The sequence below is a fragment of the Podarcis erhardii genome, assembly GCF_964252035.2.
Source record: "Podarcis erhardii genome assembly, chromosome: 1".
In the NCBI taxonomy this organism is placed as follows: Eukaryota; Metazoa; Chordata; class Lepidosauria; order Squamata; family Lacertidae; genus Podarcis; species Podarcis erhardii.
Genome location: NC_138497.1, coordinates 122,567,614 through 122,590,083, shown reverse-complemented (window position 1 = coordinate 122,590,083; position 22,470 = coordinate 122,567,614). Strand labels below are relative to the sequence as shown.

Here is a 22,470-nt window from a genome sequence, read left to right as displayed (position 1 = left end):
GATCAATCCAAGCAGTTTTCCTGCAGTTTTCCTGCACGCAGCACCGTCCAGAATATACACGAAGGACAAACTTCTGGTTCTGTTGTTTCTGCCCCCCGCCCAATGCAATGGCATCTAAAAGCTGACTTCAGTATGCAAATGCAGTACTGCACACAGAATCACAGAATTGTAGTGCTAGAAGGGAACTACGACATGGAGCCAAAATCCACAGCCCAGAGATTAAAAAGTCTACGTTCTACAGACTGCAGAGAAGCTAAATATCCTCTGAAAGTATCTTTCCCAGACCTACATTCCCCATAATGTGACTGCAAACAGTGCCTAAGAAATCAACCAGAGACCCAAACACTATTTCCCCCCAAAATTGTGGAATTGTTGTTTGTAGAGACACTTTCAATAGTTTTTCACTTTTCTGATTGGGTCTTGTTTCTTCCAACAAAGCAGTTTTTTAATAGCATTTAAAAAAAGAGAGAGGTTATATTTGCAAGGCATTGTTTTCACGTGTTTTGTTGAAATATTAACATTTAAAGCAAATCTAGACCAAGATGCTTTTGACACAACTGATATAAACATCACGGTGCTTATTTTAGCTTCTATCAATGTGACGCCGCAGATATAAATCTTAGTTGCTGATTAATGCAAGGATGTTATTACATTGCCTGACCTGCTGAATGTCTGATATACATAACTCTTCAAAAGATCAGTTAAAAAAAGTTTTAAGAGAGCTCTGGAACATGAGAACTTACTAAATGCAAAGTTTGTAAAAGCAGGTAACAGCTAATCACCAGAGGAATTTCTTATTTACTTTTCCTTAGGAACTGGAATCAGTAGGGGAAACCTGCAAAACTGATTTTTTAAAAATCAAATGCACCAAGCCCAAAAAGCCTTGTTAACTTTTACATTTCTTTACTTCTGAAAGCAACTTGATTTCCCAAGCAAGCTTCCTTGCACTACTTTATAATCTTGATTATACTCCGAAATCGTGCTATAAATATATCACACACCCCCATGTATTTTCTAGGTCACATAAACCTGGGGCCTAGGATGAGCCAAGAAAGAATATGACTCTGGGCAGTATGATGACACTGCGAAAGTACCCTATCAAAATATATTATTACATACAGACCATCTTAGGTTTTGACAGAGCTGGCCAAATATATCTTGACTCCTCTCTGTTTCATTGAAGAGTACTGCATGAATCGAAAGACTACGAAGTCTTTGACATCGCTTTTGCCCAGATCTGTTCTGTGTGGGGTGCTGGGGAACCAGCCCACCTTACACAGAACAAATGCCTGCTAGACCTATTCGAATGATACTGCTTCCTATAGGCTGCCACTGAGAAAAATTGCTTTGAAAAAAAAATACACAGAGAGGTGATTCCAGGGCTTCCATGATACAAACCAGTAATGTTCCATTTTCCAACTGTTCCCTCCACCCCTTGAAAACTTTTGCTGTTTCAAAGTACGCTTTTTAAGCTGCCAATTAGTTAACAGCATAAACTGTTTTGCACTTGTTTGACATATCAAAGTTATTTGTCTGTCCCTTTTCAATCCAGAAGAGACTAACCTAACTATATTTTGTAGGCACTGCACTCTTCCTTCCTGGATTAAGGAGACTAAAATAATAACAAGAGAGGAGATAAAGAAATAGTATATTTACAAGCAGGGCAAAAAAAGAGAGATGCTTGCCACCTAGGACAACTGTGTCCTGGCGGAATTCAATTTTAGATCCTTAAGTAGATGCAAACATTGTAAAACAAAATCTTAGAGATGAGCATGGAAGTTCATCTCAAAACAGACACAACTTCACACTTGTGAAAAGGAGGATGTCTTGTGGGGATTGAACTATTTTTAGGCTGATGCTTATTTCTGATAGAATGTAGTGTTGGAAATGACCTCAAGAGTCATCTAGTCCAGTCCCCCACAATGCAAGAATCATAGCTAAGGAATCCCTGACAGATGGTTATCCAACCTTTGCTTAAGGTAAAGGGAAAGGGACCCCTGACCATTAGGTCCAGTTGTGGCCGACTCTGGGGTTGCGGCACTCATCTCGCTTTATTGGCCGAGGGAGCTTCCGGGTCATGTGGACAGCATTCCTAAGCCGCTTCTGGCGAACCAGAGCAGCACACGGAAATGCAGTTTACCTTCCCGCCAGAGCAGTACCTATTGATCTACTTGCACTTTGATGTGCTTTCAAATTGCTAGGTTGGCAGGAGCAGGGACCGAGCAACGGGAGCTCACCCCGTCGTGGGGATTCGAACCACCGACCTTCTGATCGGCAAGTCCTAGGCTCTGTGGTTTAACCCACAGCGCCACCCGCGTCCCTCTCAACCTTTGCTTAAAAACTTTCAAAGAAGGAGCGTCCAAGGTAGACTTTCCAAGGTAGATCATTCCACTGTTCTGACAGCTCTTACTGTCAGAAAGTTCTTTCTAATGTTTAGTCAGAATCTCATTTCTTGTAATTTGAATCCATTGGTCCAGGTCCTACACTCTGGAGCAGTAGAAAACAAGCTTGCTCCATCTTCCATGTGGCAGCCCTTCAGTTATTTGAAGATGGCTACCACCTCTTAGTCTTCTCCAAGCTAAACATACCCAACTCCCTCAACTGCCCTTCGTAAGACTTTGTTTCCAGGTGTCCTGGTTTGTCTTATAATTTTTATGTGAGCTTTGTGGTTTGAGTACACATGCTTTGTGAACCACCCAGAAGACATTTTTGAATAAGTGGCATGAAATGTAAATATATAATAATAACATAAAAAATGGAAATAGTAGAGAAAAATGGGAACCAATTATGACTTCTGCAAGGAATTTGCAAGTACTAGAATCATGCTCTGAAGAAGCAAACACTGATATAATATTAGAAAACCCCATATTAAAAACAAAAGCATATACAAAGGCCTAGTTCACATGTAACACAAAATCAAAGTATGGTTTACCATGAACAAGCAAGCTTACTTGTGCACAGGGGAAAAACTGTCACAAGTCTCCTCTTCCCTCTCTCCTGCTGCCATGTTCGCAAAAGCTGAGCCATAGTTTACTTAAGTGCTATGTCCAAACCTGGATGTATGGTTTGTCTCACTACAAGCAAGTTTGGACACAACACTAAGGCAAACCATGGCTTAGCTCATGGTTGCATGGCAGTACCAAGAGCAGGGAAGGAGCAAAACAGCTGCAATTTTCTCCATGTGCACCAGCACGCTTGCTTGTTCACAATAAGTCAAAGTTTGGCTTAGTATTAGGTACATACCAGGCCACTGAGGCAATGCTAACTGTTCAGTACTGAATGACAGAATAGAATCTATTCTCGTTTCTTTATATTACTTGCACAACTGTTTTCGTTGCCTATCAAGTGTTTGTTTCTGTGGCAATGGCCGGGTCTCAAGTAGCACTAAGCCATGGTTTAGTGGATAACCCTCAGTGAGACAGAAAACATCAGGGTTGCATGTTCTTCCTATATAAATGAGGACCTTCTGCCAAAATTACCTCCAGTTTCAAAGAATCATGGTTTAATAGTGGGTAAACTAAGAATCCTGATTTAAAACGAACAATGTTTAGTTACTAAACCCAAGTTACAAATCACAGGTTATAGAGCTGGCTTAACTATTGTTTGTTTGAAACCAGGATTCTTGGTTTGTACACAACAAACAAAGTGCCCTTGAAACTGAAAGTAATCTTCACAGACAGCAGAAGGAAGGGATTGTGTACAAGAACACTTTGTCTAGGCCCCCCGAGTCTTGTCTATGTAGTGCAAACGTTTAGCTGCTAAACCATGGTTAGCAGTACAGTGGTACCTTGGTTTGCATACGTCTTGGTTTGCATACGTTTTGGATTACAAACACATCAAACCTGGAAGTGTGTGTCCCAGTTTGCAACGAACAAATTTCTTTTGGAAACCCCATTGGCGAAAGCACACCTTGGGTTACAACCTGTTTTGGTTTACAAACAGACCTCTGGAACGGATTATGGTTGTAAACTAAAGTACCACTGTATGTGTAAACAAGCTCAATGTCCTATGCATTGAGAAAACAATTTTAGAAGAGGATGTGTTAATATCTCCTGCTAGGCCTAAATAATTTGCTAGTTTTCTCCCCAGACAGAAAAATCTAGCTTTTCCCATGCAGTAAATCTATCCCAGGTAAACATTACACTAGTGCATAGAAAATTGCATCATGTGTTCATACTTTTCTCCAGAGGGGAGATGAATTACTCTGCGTATCTGAAGAAACCTTGGAAGTGTAAGAAGAGAAAGCACAGCTCGTTCGCTTATTCATTATGTAAAATGTGTCTTCCCCTTAACCATGTCACAATTCATGGAATTCTCCAGGAGCGGGTGGTGCTGTGGTCTAAAACACTGAGCCACTTGGGTGTGCCAATTGGAAGGCCATCAGTTTGAATCCCCGTGAGGGAGGGAGCTCCCATTGCTCTGTCCCAGCTCCTGCAGTTCAAAGGCTCGCCAGTGCAAGTAGATAAATAGGTACCACTGTGACAGGAAGGTAAACGGTGTTTCCGTGCACTCTGGTTTCCGTCATTGTGTTCCGTTGTGCCAGAAGCGGTTTAGTCCTGCTGGCCACATGACCCAGAAAGTTCTCTGTGGACAAACGTCGGCTCCCTCAGCCTGAAAGCGAGATGAGCACTGCAACCCTATTGTCGCCTTTGACGCCACTTAACCGTCCAGGGGTCCTTTACCTTTTACCTCATGGAATTCTATATTTGATCAAGTAAAACGAATTTGTTTTAGGATATGTATGCTACTACTGAACACAAACATGGAAGATCAACTGTTGCCTCTCCCTTAAGGGAATGATTTTGGCAGTCATTCTATCTCCACATAGATCATTGTCCCGTGAGTGGTTCCACAGAAGACGAACGCACGTTTGCAGAGACTTTTTTTTTGTACGGCTTACTTCGTCCTGTAGGCCCAGTATGCAAATGCAAAAATTTGTATGAATGCTGAACTCTCCTCAGCCTGCAAGGAGTTCCAGCGTAAAAATACCTTCACACATTTATGTGGGGACGGACGGACCACCATTTCTAGCCAAGGTAAGCTGCTTCAGGGCCCAGATCTGGCCTACGGGCTTGCCAGATGGCCTCCCCTGTTTTAAAGAGCCTAACTTTAGAATCCTGTGTTAAAAATTACAAGCAGATGCAGCCATGTGTAGTACTGAAAGCTAATGCCGGGTGAAAAATAATACCTCCATCAGGAGTTTGCTTGGTCCTACAGAAGCACTGCAAGTACTTGTAAATTCCAGAGATAAGGAACTCTGCACCCTCAATTAACAAGCAGTGGTTGCTTTTTTAAAAAATTATTTGTTGTTTACCTGAATGGTGCTCAATTATAAATCCCAGCTCACTGAAGAGTGCATTACTAATCAGGTGAGTCACATTTTATTCTTTATGAACACCTTCTCAGCATCACCCGCACTCTCTTGCAGGCCTTGGGAAGATCTGTTTTCTATTAGATTTCCCCACTGTCAGTCTTCAGAGCAAATTCTGTCAACATTGTCATACTCAAATTTCTCCTTGCTCATCTAAACCTTTCCTCTCAAAGGGGGAGGTATTCTGGGGGAGCAGGTGACGGAGAAGCCTTTGGCAGGGTAGCTAGCTACTGAAAGAGACTGCCAAAAATCTGAAAATGAAGTGTTGGGAGAGTACTGAGCCTCCAGACAGCGAGGTCTTCCCTCTAGCGAAGTTTAGCAAAAAAAACCCCCAACCATACAAATCTTAGCAAGGAAACTATGATTCCCTTGTTCCACTACTTATGAAACAGATTGAAGAACACGACACTGCAATTCTAGGCTGCATCAATAGGAGTATAGCATCTAGATCAAGGGAAGTAATAGTGCCACTGTATTCTGCTCTGGTCAGACCTCACCTGGAGTACTGTGTCCAGTTCTGGACACCACAGTTCAAGGAGGACACTGACAAACTGGAACGTGTCCAGAGGAGGGCAACCAAAATGGTCAAAGGCCTGGAAACGATGCCTTATGAGGAATGGCTAAGGGAGCTGGGCATGTTTAGCCTGGAGAAGAGGAGGTTAAGGGGTGATATGATAGCCATGTTCAAATATATAAAAGGATGTCACATAGAGGAGGGAGAAAGGTTGTTTTCTGCTGCTCCAGAGAAGCGGACACGGAGCAATGGATCCAAACTACAAGAAAGAAGATTCCACCTAAACATTAGGAAGAACTTCCTGACAGTAAGAGCTGTTCGACAGTGGAATTTGCTGCCAAGGAGTGTGGTGGAGTCTCCTTCTTTGGAGGTCTTTAAGCAGAGGCTTGACAACCATATGTCAGGAGTGCTCTGATGGTGTTTCCTGCTTGGCAGGGGGTTGGACTCGATGGCCCTTGTGGTCTCTTCCAACTCTATGATTCTATGACACGAAAAAGGTTTCCCTCCACAAGTCCGCTTGTTTGAGTTAGCTAAAGACATTTCTTATTTTGAACAGTGAAGCATCTTGCGGCATCTTAAAAGACTAAGAATCTTTCTGTTGCATTTGCTTTCATGGATTAACCCCCCCCCCCTCAGATGCACGAAGGAGTTTTGCTTAGTTAGCAGATAATATATTAAATAATGCACCTATGGGCTTACAGCAGGGAATTGTAAACAAGTCATGAAATGCAAGAGACACAGTCTGACAACTCTATGCAAGCATCTCAAATCTGCAAAGAAGTGTGACAGAAAGTGTGCATATACCATATTTTTTCGTGTATAACACGCCCCCATGTATAAGATGACCCCTATTTTGGGGGTCAGCAAAGTTGTCGAGCTTTTTGGGGAGGAGATTGCCCAGAGTTGTTGAGGTTTTGAGGTTGTTGTTGTTGTTGTTGTTGTTGTTTTGGGGGGGGAAATCCACCACAGCCAATCTCCAGCAGGCCTTGCCACAGCAACAAATCACACGCCCAATTGCTGCTGCAAATCTCCTGATGCCACCAATCGCCCGTCACACCTCTGCTTTCCGTGTATAAGATGACCCGCAATTTCTGCCAATTATTATGTATCTGCCACTGAAGATCATACAGTTCAAAAGCAGGTTGTATTGTTAGGTGTCAGGTTTCATTCTTCTGATAAGATGAAGATGATTTTACTACAGTGGTACCTCGGGTTAAGTACTTAATTCGTTCCGGAGGTCCGTACTTAACCTGAAACTGTTCTTAACCTGAAGCACCACTTTAGCTAATGGGGCCTCCCACTGCCACTGCGCCGCCAGAGCCTGATTTCTGTTCTTATCCTTAAGCAAAGTTCTTAACCTGAAGCACTATTTCTGGGTTAGCAGAGTGTGTAACCTGAAGCGTATGTAACTGGAGGTACCACTGTAGTAGTAGTAGTAGTAGTAGTAGTAGTAGTAGTAGTAGTATTATTATTATTATTATTATTATTTTATTAGCTCAGCCGGCACAGCATGAGACTCTTTTAATTTCAGGGTTGTGGGTTTGAGCCCCACACTGAGCAAAATATTCCCACACTGCAGGGGGTTTGGAATAGATGAGCCTTGTGGCCCCTTTATGATTCTACTACTTTTAGTGGAATCGCCCGAGAAAAAGTACAATCTGGCCCAAGCTGAAAGTCCAAATGGTGAATGTCTGAACCCAACCCATTTAGATGCTTTGCGCTCTACCCTAAGTGCCGCTTGTGTCCAAGGAAATACTGCCCTGGTCCATTTGTCTTTTTTAAAACATTTCCCGAATGTCCCAAAATAACTCTATAGCTGAAAACAGGCAAGAGGTGTGTGCGGATTCACATTAGCCTATACATGGTGTGCATCTGTGGGAAGGAGAAACAATTTGGATTCCTACAGAATAGGATCCAGTAAAATCAGAAAGAACAGGAAAAATGCAGAGGGTCAGGATAGTTTCTTGCCTGCATTTTCCTGCACAAAGGGGGAAGAAGCACACATGTCATGCATACTGATTGGGTTTTTTTAAATAGGCAGCCAGCATAGCAACTGAGCTTTGCCTCAACCACTTCGAGAGCAACTGTTTTGTTTTCTGGGGGAGCAATGGAGGACAGATCTTTGTGTCCAGCAGTGACACTGCAAGGCAAGCAAGCAGTAAAACGAAGGCGTCATTGGACGTTTCTGCAGCTCCCTCCGATTCTCCTGGACACCGATGGAAAGCAAGTCCGCTCCCTTTCGAAAAATTGCAAAACACACTCACAGGACTCCAGTTTACGCACTCCCTGCCCGTAATGTCTGACTATGACCTATAAGACCTGAAGACAAGAATTTCAACAGGTACCGCATACTATATATGCGAGCAGCTGATACAACATTTCTGCTATAAATGATGTGCTGTCATCTGAAAAATGCAATGGATGAGAAACTAGATGACTCAAGGAATTGGTAACATGATACAAAACATTCCACCTTTAGGTCAGCACTTCAAATTCAACCTGTTTTTTGGGTGGGGGTGGGGGGAGTTGTTACATCGAATATTGAACAGCTGGGAGAGTAAGATGAGTTGGTCTCAGTCATTTCCTAGTAGACAGGTGTCCATCTCTCGCACATTTACTAACCAATCAATAAGTTATTTTCTGGTTCTATTAAACATGCTCCCTTTCTCCTTTTTCACATGGGTATGCACAAGTCTTTTTTTCTTACGCAAAACATTTCCCTCCATTCATACTGCCTTGGAAGGGACCTTTGCAGAGCAAGTTCCAAGGCAGAAACATTGGCTGAAAACAGTCTGCTCCCCTGCTGCAGGGAAAATGAGCCACTCCCGGGCGTCAAGAAATGATCGCCTCCTTTCTTCACAAACTCGAGAGAGGGGAATGAAAAGGTCCAAAAGATCAGAACATGCTAATATGAGAAATGGCAGAGTTAAAAGAAGCCACACAGAGAGGCAGATGTTCCAGAGTACCAAGTTTCTCCACCTTGGCTCTCCTAAGAAACAATCTAAATAAACAAATAAAAAGAATAATGCTAAAAGAAAGAAAGAATGAAACAATTGGAAGTCCTGTTGAGCATGAAGTTGAAGGGAATTGCGACATTCACGGTCCTCAATAACCACAATGCAGTGAAAGTATCCTGTTTTTGTCAAACCAACCATCAACCAACAAAAGCTGCTAGATATATAGCTGTGCAGCCTTTGAGAGCTAATGCTTGTACTGTTTTTACATGTTCTTTATCACACCGCCCTTCTGCCATCGAAGCCAAGACAGCACACATGTGGCCTCCAAGCAGTTCACTAGCCAGGTGACTGAACAGATCCAGGGCTGCTTAGCTTCAGCAAGATTGCTAAGATAGGCCTCTTCACGCTAGCCAGAGGTTTCACCAAGAATGCAACCAGAAGACGCCCACAGAGATGCTATGTGGATGAACTATTGCACGCATGTAGGAGGAGTCTGTACATGCAGATGCCAGGGTGCGACCATTATGGAGGCATTTTCCTAATCTGCCATACTAGCACAAACTACTCCTCAGGTGGGACGCAGGTGGCGCTGGGGGTTAAACCACAGAGCCTAGGACTTGCCGATCATAAGGTCAGCGGTTCAAATCCCCATGACGGGATGAGCTCCCGTTTCTTGGTCCCTGCTCCTGCCAACCTAGCAGTTTGAAAGCACATCAAAGTGCAAGTAGATAAATAGGTACCGCTCCGGCGGGAAGGTAAACAGCGTTTCCGTGCGCTGCTCTGGTTCGCCAGAAGTGGCTTAGTCATGCTGGCCACATGACCTGGAAGCTGTACGCCGGCTCCCTCGGCCAATAAAGCGAGATGAGCGCCGCAACCCTAGAGTCGACCACGACTGGACCTAATGGTCAGGGTTCCCTTTACCTTTACTCCTCAGGTAGACATGTTTGTTTCTGGCCTTCAGCTCAGCAGCCTCCTCTGGTCACTTGCTTACAGGGCCAGTGAATTGTACGAACAGGCCCTTCCCTGTTCTCTCCACCTCTTCAAAGTCAGTTCCTTGCACTTAAGCTGCCTTAAGATAAAAATGGAGTGCACCTCCAGGGGTGAAGTCAAACAGCACCAAAGGGACCTCCGTGAGGCGCAAGCCTGGGCAGTTTGTATGGAGGTCCTGGCCTCCCCAGACGACAAGTCCTTGCCTCGCTGATGTCGATCCAAAGGAAAGCAGAGCGATACGTTTGGCACCAGCTTGGTGGCAGGAGTTGCTGGAAGGAAGCATACAAGGTGCCACCCAACCCTCTTAGGGGACTTCGCTCCAGATTTGTGTAGTATTCCTCCTTGGCCTTTTCTTCTCCCAGAGATATCACGCCACGCAGCGGAGGTTTAGGATGTGAAGAGAAGAAGAGTCTGGATTTGATATCCCGCTTTATCACTACCTGAAGGAGTCTCAAAGTGGCTAACATTCTCCTTTCCCTTCCTCCCCCACAACAAACACTCTGTGAGGTGAGTGGGGCTGAGAGACTTCAAAGAAGTGTGACTGGCCCAAGGTCACCCAGCAGCTGCATGTGGAGGAGCGGGGAGGCAAACCCGGTTCACCAGATTACGAGTCTACCGCTCTTAACCACTACACCTTCTCCTAGGTTGATGAGCCCAACCTCCCCCTCACTTCCCTCTACACATGTGCAGAAGCTTCTTTCCTGACCGTTGAGCCCACTATCAATCTCGTCCACTCAATCCACCAAAGCCTATCTTCCCGTGCAGAGTAAGTCCCTAACTCACCGAGGGGTTGACACCCATCAGCTAACCTCACCTGGTGTAGGCAGCCAGTCGAAGCTTTTTCCCAGGGTGTGGCTACTATCACATGCTCACAGCTTTGAGGAGCCACAGGTGAGAGCTGAGGGCAGGGTGGGGACGAAAGGAGGACGAACTATCCCAGAAGGACCATGACATGTCCCCCAACAGAGGTACTATCCTTGCCCTAACACCCCGTACACCTGGTAGGACGTGGGTGGCGCTGTGTTCTAAACCACTGAGCCTCTTGGGCTTGCCGATTGGAAGGTTGGCGGTTTGAATCCCTGCGACAGGGTGAGCTCCCGTTGGCTCCGTCCCAGCTTCTGCCAACCTAGCAGTTCAAAAGCACGTCAAAGTGCAAGTACAGCATTACCTCGGGTTATAGACGCTTCAGGTTACAGACTCTGCTAACCCAGAAATAGTACCTCGGGTTAAGAACTTTGCTTCAGGATGAGAACAGAAATCGCGCGGCGGCAGTGCAACGGCAGCAGGAGGTCCCATTAGCTAAAGTGGTGCTTCAGGTTAAGAACGGACCTCCAGAACGAATTAAGTTCTTAACCAGAGGTACCACTGTAGATAAATAGGTACCACTCCGGTGGGAAGGTAAACAGCGTTTCCGTGCACTCTGGTTTCCGTCATGGTGTCCCATTGCGCCAGAAGCGGTTTAGTCATGCTGGCCACATGACCTGGAAAGCTGTCTGTGGACAAATGCTGGCTCCCTCTGCCTGAAAGCGAGATGAGCGCCGCAACCCCATAGTCGCCTTTGACTGGACTTAACTGTCCAGGGGTCCTTCACCTTTTACCTTACACCTGGTAAACACAGGCAACAGGAGCTCAAACTTTCCAGCTACCAAGTGGTCTAATTTATTTCCCGAAGAAGGTTTACTGCAAAATGTGAGCAGGTTGGCACAGGGGACAGCTCATTATCACTTTCCAAGTTGCCTCTACAACTGTTAGCGCTTCCTAGGTAGCAACACAATCTCGTATTATTTTCAGTGCTATTTCTGAAGTGTTACAAATAGCTGGAATGGAATTATCAATTAGAGTTTGTGCTATGTGTGCTATATATAGTATTTCCTTACAGCAGATTAAAGAATTCTGCAGACAGAAGATTTGAGATGGACTGACGGAAGTTACTCCCATGCTGCCCTTCACTACAACGGTCACAAGACAACAAAATAAATACCTAAAAAAAAATCATTAGAACTCATTCAAATAAAATGCCTACATAGCTAACATAGTACGGAAGTACATATAGTATATGTGCATAAATTATTCCTAAGATTTTAAATAGCAAAGAATTTGAAGCTATCTTTACCAACAACCAATGAGAGAGCTCATTATAGGGTGAAATTAGTCGTTTCCAGGTATCTAGAATATGGCAAGCTATTTTTTTTTAACATTCTTTAATTCTTGCCTTTTAAACACCCAATATTCTCAACTTTCTGTTGTCCACAAGAACATCGCTTTTTTAAAAAAAAACCCACAAACTAACTAACAATTACTTCAGTAAATTATCTCCCTGTGGCCACCTCAATATTCAGTTGGCTTTCAAGGAACATGGTGACGAAAGAGGGAAAATACCTCTTTCTAACATAACCATACTGGCAGGAGTATCAACATTATCAGCATTCAAAGAATGTCTTGGCAGGATAAACCTTCATAAACACATGAGGCACAAGCTAATCCAAGTTGTCAAAATAGCAATAGTCCCGTCAAGGGTTGATCTGTTAAGCAAGCCATTATTTACTGCTAATGCAAACAAAACATTTCAAACAAAAACAAAACAAAAAATCACCCTAAGTTTGTAAAGGGCAGCAATCAGGAAACTTCCAAGTAGACTGCTAAGCCTATATATCCACTTTTGTCTGGAAATAAATAAATAAAATGTAAGCATGTGGCAACACCGATTGATTGTGCAAATATATAAAGTCTTCATTGAACACGTAAACAAAACGGACGGTTCTTTCAGTACGTGAAAATAAAAGGTCAAGAAATGAAAGAGGTAATTTGACTGATATTGTTTGGCAACACAGAAAATGCGTTGAACCAAGAGGTTTGTTAATTTTCTTGTCGTTATTTTCAGCGTGTTATAAAATACACCTACTCAGTGCTTTTTCTCGGGGGGGGGGATGCAGGGGTACGCATACCCCTAAACATTTTGTGAATCTAAGTTTGGCCTCATTGAAGGGCAGTATTTCAATATGAGTAGGAAAATGAGAGTACCCCTAAATATTTTTTTTAGGGGGGGGAAAGCACTGCACCTACTTATTTGCATTGAGCTCAGATGCCACTGTATGATTAGACACCCAAAAAGAGACTTTCTTACCATAATATCTTTGACCACAGGATGGGGGTGGGAAATCCTTTTAAAACAGCTGTGATAAATTTTCACAGTAGTTATAGGGATGGGTCTGAAGGCGTGATGTTTGAGCAGAGCAGAAAGGCACTTTTGGTCACACAAAGCAACCCCCCAAATACTTCCAATTCTCCCATGTTATTCCAGAGAGACCTCATTCTTCAAAACCCACAAGGTTTCTATGGGGAGCCTCACTGTTTAAGGAAAGATTCCCTCACGCTTCTCTCAGAACGCTTCAACAAGTGAATTTCTTAATTTTCTTCACACAATCACTAAGTTTTTGGGCTAAAGCAGGGGTCGGCAAGGTTTACCGGCCATGGGCTAGATCACTCCCACGGACATCGTCCAAGGGCCGGACTGGAGCAGCATGATGCCGGAAATGGTGTCTGCACATGTCCAGACGCTGGAAATCGCTTTTGCACATGCCCAGATGCCAAAAACCGCACCTGCGCAGAAGCGATTTCCAGCTTCTAGACATGTGCAGACGCCATTTCCAGTATCTGTGTGTGCACAGACGCCATTTCTGACGCCGCTCAGCGAGTCCCTGCGCCATGTTGGTTTAGCGCAGGGGACTCGCCAAGCACGCAGCTTGGCTCATGGGCCGGTAAAACGGTCTTCATGGGCCGCATCCAGCCCATGGGCCACACGTTGCTGACCCCTGGGCTAAAGGTTTCTACCACGCTACCACTTCAGTTAGCTATTAAAGTACCCATTACCTGAAAATACTTTATGCTACCTGCTTCATCTCATAATTTACAGTGGTACCTCGCAAGACGAATGCCTCGAAAGACGAAAAACTCGCAAAACGAAAGAGTTTTTTGTTTTTTGAGTTGCTTCGCAAGACGGATTTCCCTATGGGCTTGCTTCGCAAGACGGAAACGTCTTGCAAGTTTGTTTCCTTTGTCTTGCAAGTTTGTTTCCTTTTTCTTAAACCCGTGCATTCACTTCGAGGAGCAACTCATAGTACGCGGTGTGGTAGCCTTTTTTGAGGTTTTTGAAGACTTTGGTGATTTTTGAAGCTTTTCCAAAGTCCGTGCTTCGCAAGACGAAAAAAATCGCAAGACGAAAAAACTCGTGGAACGAATTAATTTCGTCTTGCGAGGCACCACTGTATCTCATAATCCATTTCTTCCTGCTCTTTTGTTTTTAGAAGTTGCCTCCCCGACCTCACGGGACTCTTCTGTCGCAGTCATGGACAAGACACAACACATAAAGCCAACCAATACCCCTTTATGACATACACAGCCCAACAAGACAATGACAAAAAACCCACCAACAGCATACAAATCAATATGGCTAACCTGATCCAAAACACCCACCCACCCCACTCACACATGAAAACAAAGACCACCACAGCCAACCACAAATGAACAGCCACACCCTAAGCCAACCCCAACCACTCTCACCACCAAAGGAATGCAAGCAAACAACAAAGAACCTGCACAAGCAACGCTGACACCAAACCCTACATATAGTAAGTAAAATAGTAAGACCGTCGCCCGACCCCACCCATCTCCCCCCCCCCCTCTCCACCTCTTTCCCCCTTTTCTTCCCAATGTCTCAACAAATGAAACTGATTTGTAAAAATGTTACATGGGAAAAAATAAACACGAGAGAGACATTGCAAACACTTTTGTAAAACAAGAAAATATTGAATAATAATAATAAAAGATAAAGCCAATCAATAATCAATACACAAAGGCTGCTGAGCATAATCACTTATTCTTGCCTGGAATTTGAGCTTACTGCTAGTGGCATTTTTCTGTATCCCTCACAGCTCCTGTGGCCCACAACGGAATTATTTACTGCACACAAAACTTCCTTATACAGTCGTACCTTGGTTCTCAAGTGGAATCTGTACTGGAAGTCCGTTCAACTTCCAAAAATATTCAGAAGCCAAGGCGCGGCTTCTGATTGGCTGCAGGAGTGTCCTACACTCAACTGGAAGCCGCAGAAGCCACATCGGACATTCAGCTTCCCCAAAAAGTTTGCAAACCAGAACACTTACTTCTGGGTTTGCGGCATTTGGGAGCCCAAATGTTCACGTCGCAAGGCGTTCGAGAACCAATGTATATGAAAAATGAGGCTGGTTTTAATCATGAGAATCCAAAGATTGAGGTCTGTGCACCTGCTGATTCTCCCAATAGCACCCTCTCAACCTTTATAGATTCCTTGGCCTTCAGGATAATAATAATAATAATAATAATAATAATAATAATAATAATAATAATAATTTATTATTCGTACCCCGCCCATCTGGCTGGGTTTCCCCAGCCACTCTAGGCGGCTTCCATAAAAACCAAAAATACACTAAAATATCACAGATTAAAAACTTCCCTGAACAGGGCTGCCTTAAGATGTCTTCTGAATGTCAGGTAGTTATTTATCGCTTTGACATCTGATGGGAGGGCGTTCCACAGGGCAGGCGCCACGACAGAGAAGGCTCTCTGCCTGGTTCCCTGTAGCTTTGCTTCTCGCAATGAAGGAACCGCCAGAAGGCCCTCGGCGCTGGACCTCAGCATCCGGGCAGAACGATGGGGGTGGAGAAGCTCCTTCAGGTATACTGGGCCGAGGCCGTTTAGGGCTTTAAAGGTCAACACCAGCACTTTGAATTGTGCTCGGAAACGTACTGGGAGCCAATGTAGGTCTTTCAAGACCGGTGTTATGTGGTCTCGGCGGCCGCCCCCAGTCACCAGTCTAGGCTTTTAGGCAGCACACCTGTCTCAATATGTATGTATATATATATATGTACTGGCTAATGAAGAGGCCAATGGATTCTAGTGATTTGTTTTTGCCTTGTTCCCACTCATGCTGTAGCTAATGATTGCCCTCTAGTGCTGAAAAGTCTCAAGGGCAATGCTTTGAATACTAACAGCTGCCCTGTCAAAAGTTCCAATTTAACACTTAGAAATGCAATTCTCACTACAGAGAGCTGAATTCATATTATGTGGCTTTTTGCTTAGGCCCTGTTACAGAATCGCTTGACCTGTGAAAACATTTTGAGTCTAAGTACTTTGCTGCAAATCGCTGTTTGAAAACATTCCTTCTTACTGGTTCTTGATTTATATAGGCTTTCCCTCATTATAAATATATTTGGACAAGGATTGTTATAGATAGCTTGTTTTATTCTCAACATTTTAGAAGGATGCGATTCTGCAAGATTATCATGAAGGTTATGGCTGTATCCGATACTCCCTGGTTTAAATTTTTGAGCTGAAATGGTGAACGTGGACATTTTTGTTAAGCCATTTCCCTAAAATGTCTCAATTGCGGAAATATTCACCTTATTCCAATAGCGTTCACTTCAACTGCTTCCCCCCGCTAGCGCAGACACATTCCAACCCTTTCAATATGGATAAATATTTTCTCTTTGTCCACGATTAATTACCATTGTTCACACATCGGATGACATTACACAACTACTCAGGTGAGTCAAACAAATTCAATAAGAGCAAGCGCAAAGCGACCAAAGTAAATGAACAAGTGGTGATTTTCACACGCTGTGACACACACACACACACACACCCCCCAAGAAATCACTTGGGGTGAGTCAACACCACAGAAAAATCCCCAAACAATTGTGAGTAGCTGTACTCTGTCTTAAAAGACCCCTTGGCTCTCAATAAATATGTACAATGTCTTCCCCCCACAGATAGGATTTCTTATTATAGATAACTCCAATTTACTCATACAGAAATCAAACAAGAGTGGGGAAAAACAAGAGTCTCTCGTCTTGAATTTAACTACCGTATTTTTTGCTTTATAAGACTCACTTTTTCCCTCCTAAAAAGTAAGGGGAAATGTGTTTATGGAGCGAATGCAGGCTGCACAGCTATCCCAGAAGCCGAGGGAGCCGGCGTACAGCTTCCAGGTCATGTGGCCAGCATGACTAAGCCGCTTCTGGCGAACCAGAGCAGCGCACGGAAATGCCGTTTACCTTCCCGCCGGAGTGGTACCTATTTATCTACTTGCACTCTGACGTGCTTTCGAACTGCTAGGTGGGCAGGAACAGGGAGCGAGCAATGGGAGCTCACCGCTGAACTTCTGATCGGCAAGTCCTAGGCTCTGTGGTTTAACCCACCACGCCACCCGTGTCCCTAAAAAGAACATATAAGAACATAAATCCACACTGGCTGCAGAGAAAGTGAAGCCCCGTGGCCTCTACAGTCAGAACAGAAATGGCAAAGGAGTGATATAGCAATCTGTACTTTTGCTACCAGCTTGCTGTGTACCACCAGGCCATGCTAGCCAAAAAACAAAACAAAAAAAACCACACAACCCGCCACCTGCTGTGACTGCCACCCATTAGCACTGCTGTGCTTCGGGGAGAACTCATTTGTAAAGCATAGGGGCAGCCCGGCTGCTAAAGCTGGGCAATACCTGATTTGCAACATCGTAATTTATCTGTCATGAAATTCTACTCAATTTCGATCCAGAGCAGAATTCCAACATCTCGTTAGCAGAGTAAAAACTTAAAATACATTGTAGTATTCCCCCCAAAATAGACCGGAGGCAATTGTATTTCATCCAGCAGCACTTTGCTGCTACTTAAGGCAAATGAGCATAATGGTCACAAATCCAATACATTCAGGATTGGCACTGTCCATAAGAAATCCAGCTGCAGCAGACTTAAGCTTACAATAACTTATAATAAGTCTAAACCTTAACACTAAGCAAACTATGTACAGAACCCCACACCAGAAGGAGAGACAGAAAGAGAAAGAGAAACTCTGGCTCCTTCTGGCCCTACTTTTGGCAATGACTTTGACAGAAGAGATAACAGAACCAGTTTAAGCCAGGTGCACTCAACTTCTCTGAAGGAATAACCCAAACATCATCAATTTGCTTTGACAAATTCAGCTTGACCATTAGATGTCACTCTCATCTTGTAAATAACAGTGCAGTCATTTCCAGGAGGGTTCTTTCCTCCAAACTCAAGATAGATCCAAGGAGAGTTATGGGTAACTTTTACCATTCTAGAATAAGATTATTTAAAACTTCACCAAAGCCCCGAAAGATGACGATCATGGACTACAGGTAGGGCATCTCTACCTATTCAGCAATAACCCCTCCGAAAACACACCACCATCTCAATCCCCTTTAAAAAATGGTACCAAGTCAAAGAAGTGCTTTGCACAGATTTGCAGAAAGTTAAGCAGTGGATGAGCAGTGGATCATTTTCAGCTGCTTAGAGGTGTTTTGTTTTTTAACAAACAGGCAGAATATAAATTTTGGTTAATAAAAATACACCGTATTTTTCGCTCCATAGGACGCACCAGACCATAGGCGCTGCGCTCCCCGGGCTTCAGGCTGCTCCCGCCGCACTCCGAAGGCTTGTGGATAGCTGCCTGAAGCCTGGAGAGCGAGAGGGGTCGGTGTGCACTGACCCCTCTAACTCTCCAGGCTTCAGCGAAAGCCTGCATTCGCTCCATAGGATGCACACACATTTCCCCTTCATTTTTGAACGGGAAAAAGTGCGTCCTATAAAGCGAAAAATACGGTATCAAGGGAAGAGTAGCAGCAGCAAATTCCTGGCAATAGTATGCTAGCATGAAGAAACACGACAGGTTGGGGAAACTCTTGAGTTGGCAGCCACCCATCAACAACCCGGATTGCCAAAGCCTGACCAAACGGGTAGTGCTAGAGACCAAAGGCAGCTGCATTTCCAGAGAGCCAATGAAATAGACTTTCCCCCCTTTATTTTGGTCAGGATTGCAAGCCACCATCTCAAAATGGAGGCAATAGGTGCCCAAAAAGAAATCTTGCTGTGCTCAAGCTCTGCTGAAATCACAAGGTGCCTAATTTAACTTTCTTTGGATTTGGGCCATGGAAATCTGACCTTATCTAAACTTTGGAGAACTTCAGGTTTGAAAAATACAACCATAATAGTGCAGCCATCTTAGTCATTTCGAAGACAATGTGTTTGTTACCTTGTTGTGTGTAAATGTGATCCTCAGTTCTGGTTTTATGATGCCGTAGGCCATCAGAAGTTTCTGGATTTTTTTAATTTCTTCCTTACGTTTTTTATCTGTTGAGTAAAACTGCTTTCTCACAGGCAGATTCTTGAACAGCTTCAGAACAGTTACAGTTGTACCTACCAGAAGGAGAAAGGGGGGAAAACCACAGAGTAAGATTAACTTGATATATGACGTAAGCCAAAGATGACCAAGTGCTCATGGCTCTACCAATGTATGCTATTTCCCTCCCACTGGTACCCATATTAGTACAGTGGTACCTCAGGTTAAGAACCTAATTCGTTCTGGAGGTCCGTTCTTAATCTACAACTGTTCTTAACCTGAGGTACCACTTTAGCTAATGGGGCCTCCCACTGCCACTGTGCCGCCGCCGCACGATTTCTGTTCTCATCCTGAAGCAAAGTTCTTAACCCGAGGTACTATTTCTGGGTTAGCGGAGTCTGTAACCTGAAGCGTCTGTAACCTGAGGTACCACTGTATTAGTATTAAAGGTAAAAGGACCCCTGACCATTAGGTCCAGTCGTGACTGACTCTGGGGTTGCAGCACTCATCTCGCTTTATTGGCCGAGGGAGCTGGCATACAGCTTCCAGGTCATGTGGCCAGCATGACTAAGCCGCTTCTGGCGAACCAGAGCAGCGCACGGAAACGCCCTTTACCTTCCCGCTGGTAATAGATACCTATTTATCTACTTGCACTTTGAGGTGCTTTCGAACTGCTAGGTTGGCAGGAGCAGGGACCAAGCAACGGGAGCAATCCCCGTCGCGGGGATTCGAACCGCAGAGTATCAGTATTAGGGCTAAGCAAACATCTTAGCAAAGGCAGCATGACTGTCAGGATGCTGTCAGCGGCTCCAGGCTGGTCGCCCAGGAAAGTATAAAGACAAGGAAAAGTTTCTTATACTCCTTTATTTACAGAGAAAGGCTATAGAACCCAGCCTCTTGGATAATGGCGTTGTCCTGAATGCATCTCCACCCCCACCCCCCGTCTCTCCCTCATCATCATCGCCTCTCTCTACGGGTGCCCTCTGTCTTTGAGCTCTTTGCTCTCCTACTTTTAAGGCTCGCCAGGTTCTGGAAGATGGTGGGTCTGGAATGCTTTCTAGTGATAACGTTTCAGCCAGCTGCTCTGGCTCTCCCACGATTTCCCAACTTTCCTGCTCATCTACCTCTGAGCTGTGACCTCCTTCAAACCACTCTTGCAAATCTATACTGTCTTCCTCTTCCTCCTCCCTGGAAGGGTCAGGCTGGGGAGGCAGTCTCCACCATTCCTCCTCTGCCCAGTCCCTAACAACTGCATTCTCTAAACCAGTGCCCACCTCCATACAGTGCCCACCTACAGACTGGATTATTGTAACCCGCTCTATGTGGGGCTGCCCTTGAGACTGACCCAGAAACTCCAGCGGGTGCAGAATGCCGCGGCGAGACTCCTTATGGGGTCTTCGCTGCGAGATCACATTCATCCGGTACTATACCAGCTGCACTGGCTCCCGGTGGAGTACAGGATCAGGTTTAAGGTGCTGGTTTTGACCTTTAAAGCCCTATACGGCCTAGGACCCTCGTACCTACGGGACCGCCTCTCCTGGTATGCCCCACAGAGAAACCTACGGTCTGCAAATAATAACATCCTCAAGGTCCCAGGCCTCAGAGAGGTTAGGCTGGCCTCAACTAGAGCCAGGGCCGCCTCGGCTGCGGCTCCAATCTGGTGGAACGCTCTGTCACAAGAGACAAGGGCCCTGCGGGACCTGACATCCTTCCGCAGGGCCTGCAAGACAGAGTTGTTCCACAAGGCCTTTGGTCAGGGCGCAGCCTGACTCCCTCCTCTGGCAACCTGCACAGAATCTTGCTTAATCAGTTGCCATTAATTTGATTTTAATTGATTTTTATAATGAAATATTTTTAGAATGTGCGATTATCTGATTGTTTGATTGTTTGATTGTTGTTAGCCGCCCTGAGCCCGGCTTCGGCTGGGGAGGGCGGGATATAAATAAAATTTATTATTATTATTATTATTATTATTATTATTATTATTATTATTATTATTATTATTACATGGTGCCTGCTCATTGCCGATGGACAACAATTTCCTCCATCCTTGACCAGGTTTAACAGGAGTTGTGGTACCTTCAGATATCGGACTACGTTGGCTGTCCCTGCTATAGACCAGGTCTCCTAGACTATGTAGCTATGTGCTTATCTTCAGGGGGATTTAATTGATGAGTCCTGTCAGAGGAAGCCCTGCACACAGTGGTGTAGCGTGGGTTGTCAGCACCCGGGGCAAGGCAAGTAATCTGCGCCCCCAACCCGTGGATTTGTGCCCCCTAACCCGTGGATTTGCGCCCCCTAACCCTAACCCCCAGATGTTGCGCCCGGTGCGGCCGGCCCCCCCTGCACCCCCCATGCTACGCCACTGCCTGCACAAGGACTTTTGCTTGTGCAACAGGGCTTCCTCCCACCCCACCCTACCCCCCAAAATTAGCTGTAGGGGTTCGGAGAACCCCCAGAACAGCATGTGGGGGTGTGGTAAGGGCTGGAGGCAAGAGAGGGGATCATTCCCTCTGGCAGTTTGAACATCTTTCCTTGACAGAACAATGATTTTAGCATGACGTTGAATTCCTTTGCAGGTATTCAACTGGGTTTTACTCCAGAGGTGATCCATTGGAATTAATGAACATAATTCAAGTTAAATATATTATTATTATTGTTATTATTATTATTATTTATTTATTATTTATTTATTTATTCCCCACCCATCTGGCTGGGCTTCCCCAGTCAATCTGGGTGGCTTCCAACAGAATATTAAAATACAATAATCTATTAAACATTAAAAGCTTCCCTAAACAGGGCTGCCTTCAGATGTCTTCTAAAAGTTTGGTAGTTGTTTTTCTATCTGACATCTGGTGGGAGGGTGTTCCACAGGGCGGGCGCCACTACCGAGAAGGTCATCTGCCTGGTTCCCTGTAACTTGGCTTCTCGCAGCGAGGGAACTGCCAGAAGGCCCTCGGCGCTGGACCTCAGTGTCCGGGCTGAATGATGGGGGTGGAGATGCTCCTTCAGATATACTGGACCAAGGCCATTTAGGGCTTTAAAGGTCAGCACCAACACTTTGAATTGTGCTCGGAAACGTACTGGGAGCCTATGGCGTAAATGGACCTATGCTGAGTAAAATTTAGTTGAATACCATCCTTTGTCTCCAGGTATGTTCAAATGACTTGACGTTGCAAAGAGCTATAGCATCTTGGGCTGTAATTCTAGACTCACCTGGGAATAAGCCCCATTGAACTGTGTAGACGCATATTGGGTTGCTCTGTCTCATATAATTAAATCTCATTATTTTTCATGTTAACGGCAAGCAATAATAATATGGAAAACTCCGTGACACGACTAAACTATTCAGAATGTAAAACAGATCTTATTAAAGAGATTATATGCTCATTTGAGCCCAGAGGGCTCAGGGGCGGGGGAGGGGGGGGGAGAGAGAGAGAAACGTTGCTCAAATTTGCTGCACCAAA

At 44.7% G+C, this 22,470-nt stretch overlaps 1 protein-coding gene across 1 annotated transcript in view; it reads right to left on the bottom strand.

The window, feature by feature from the left end:
* Positions 1-22,470, bottom strand: part of PMS1 (PMS1 homolog 1, mismatch repair system component) — a 55,245-nt gene that overhangs the window by 18,966 nt on the left and 13,809 nt on the right. The window contains exon 5 of the mRNA XM_081871166.1: positions 18,917-19,080. Coding sequence (XP_081727292.1) covers positions 18,917-19,080 — 164 coding nt within the window. The remainder of the gene's footprint in view (positions 1-18,916; positions 19,081-22,470) is intronic.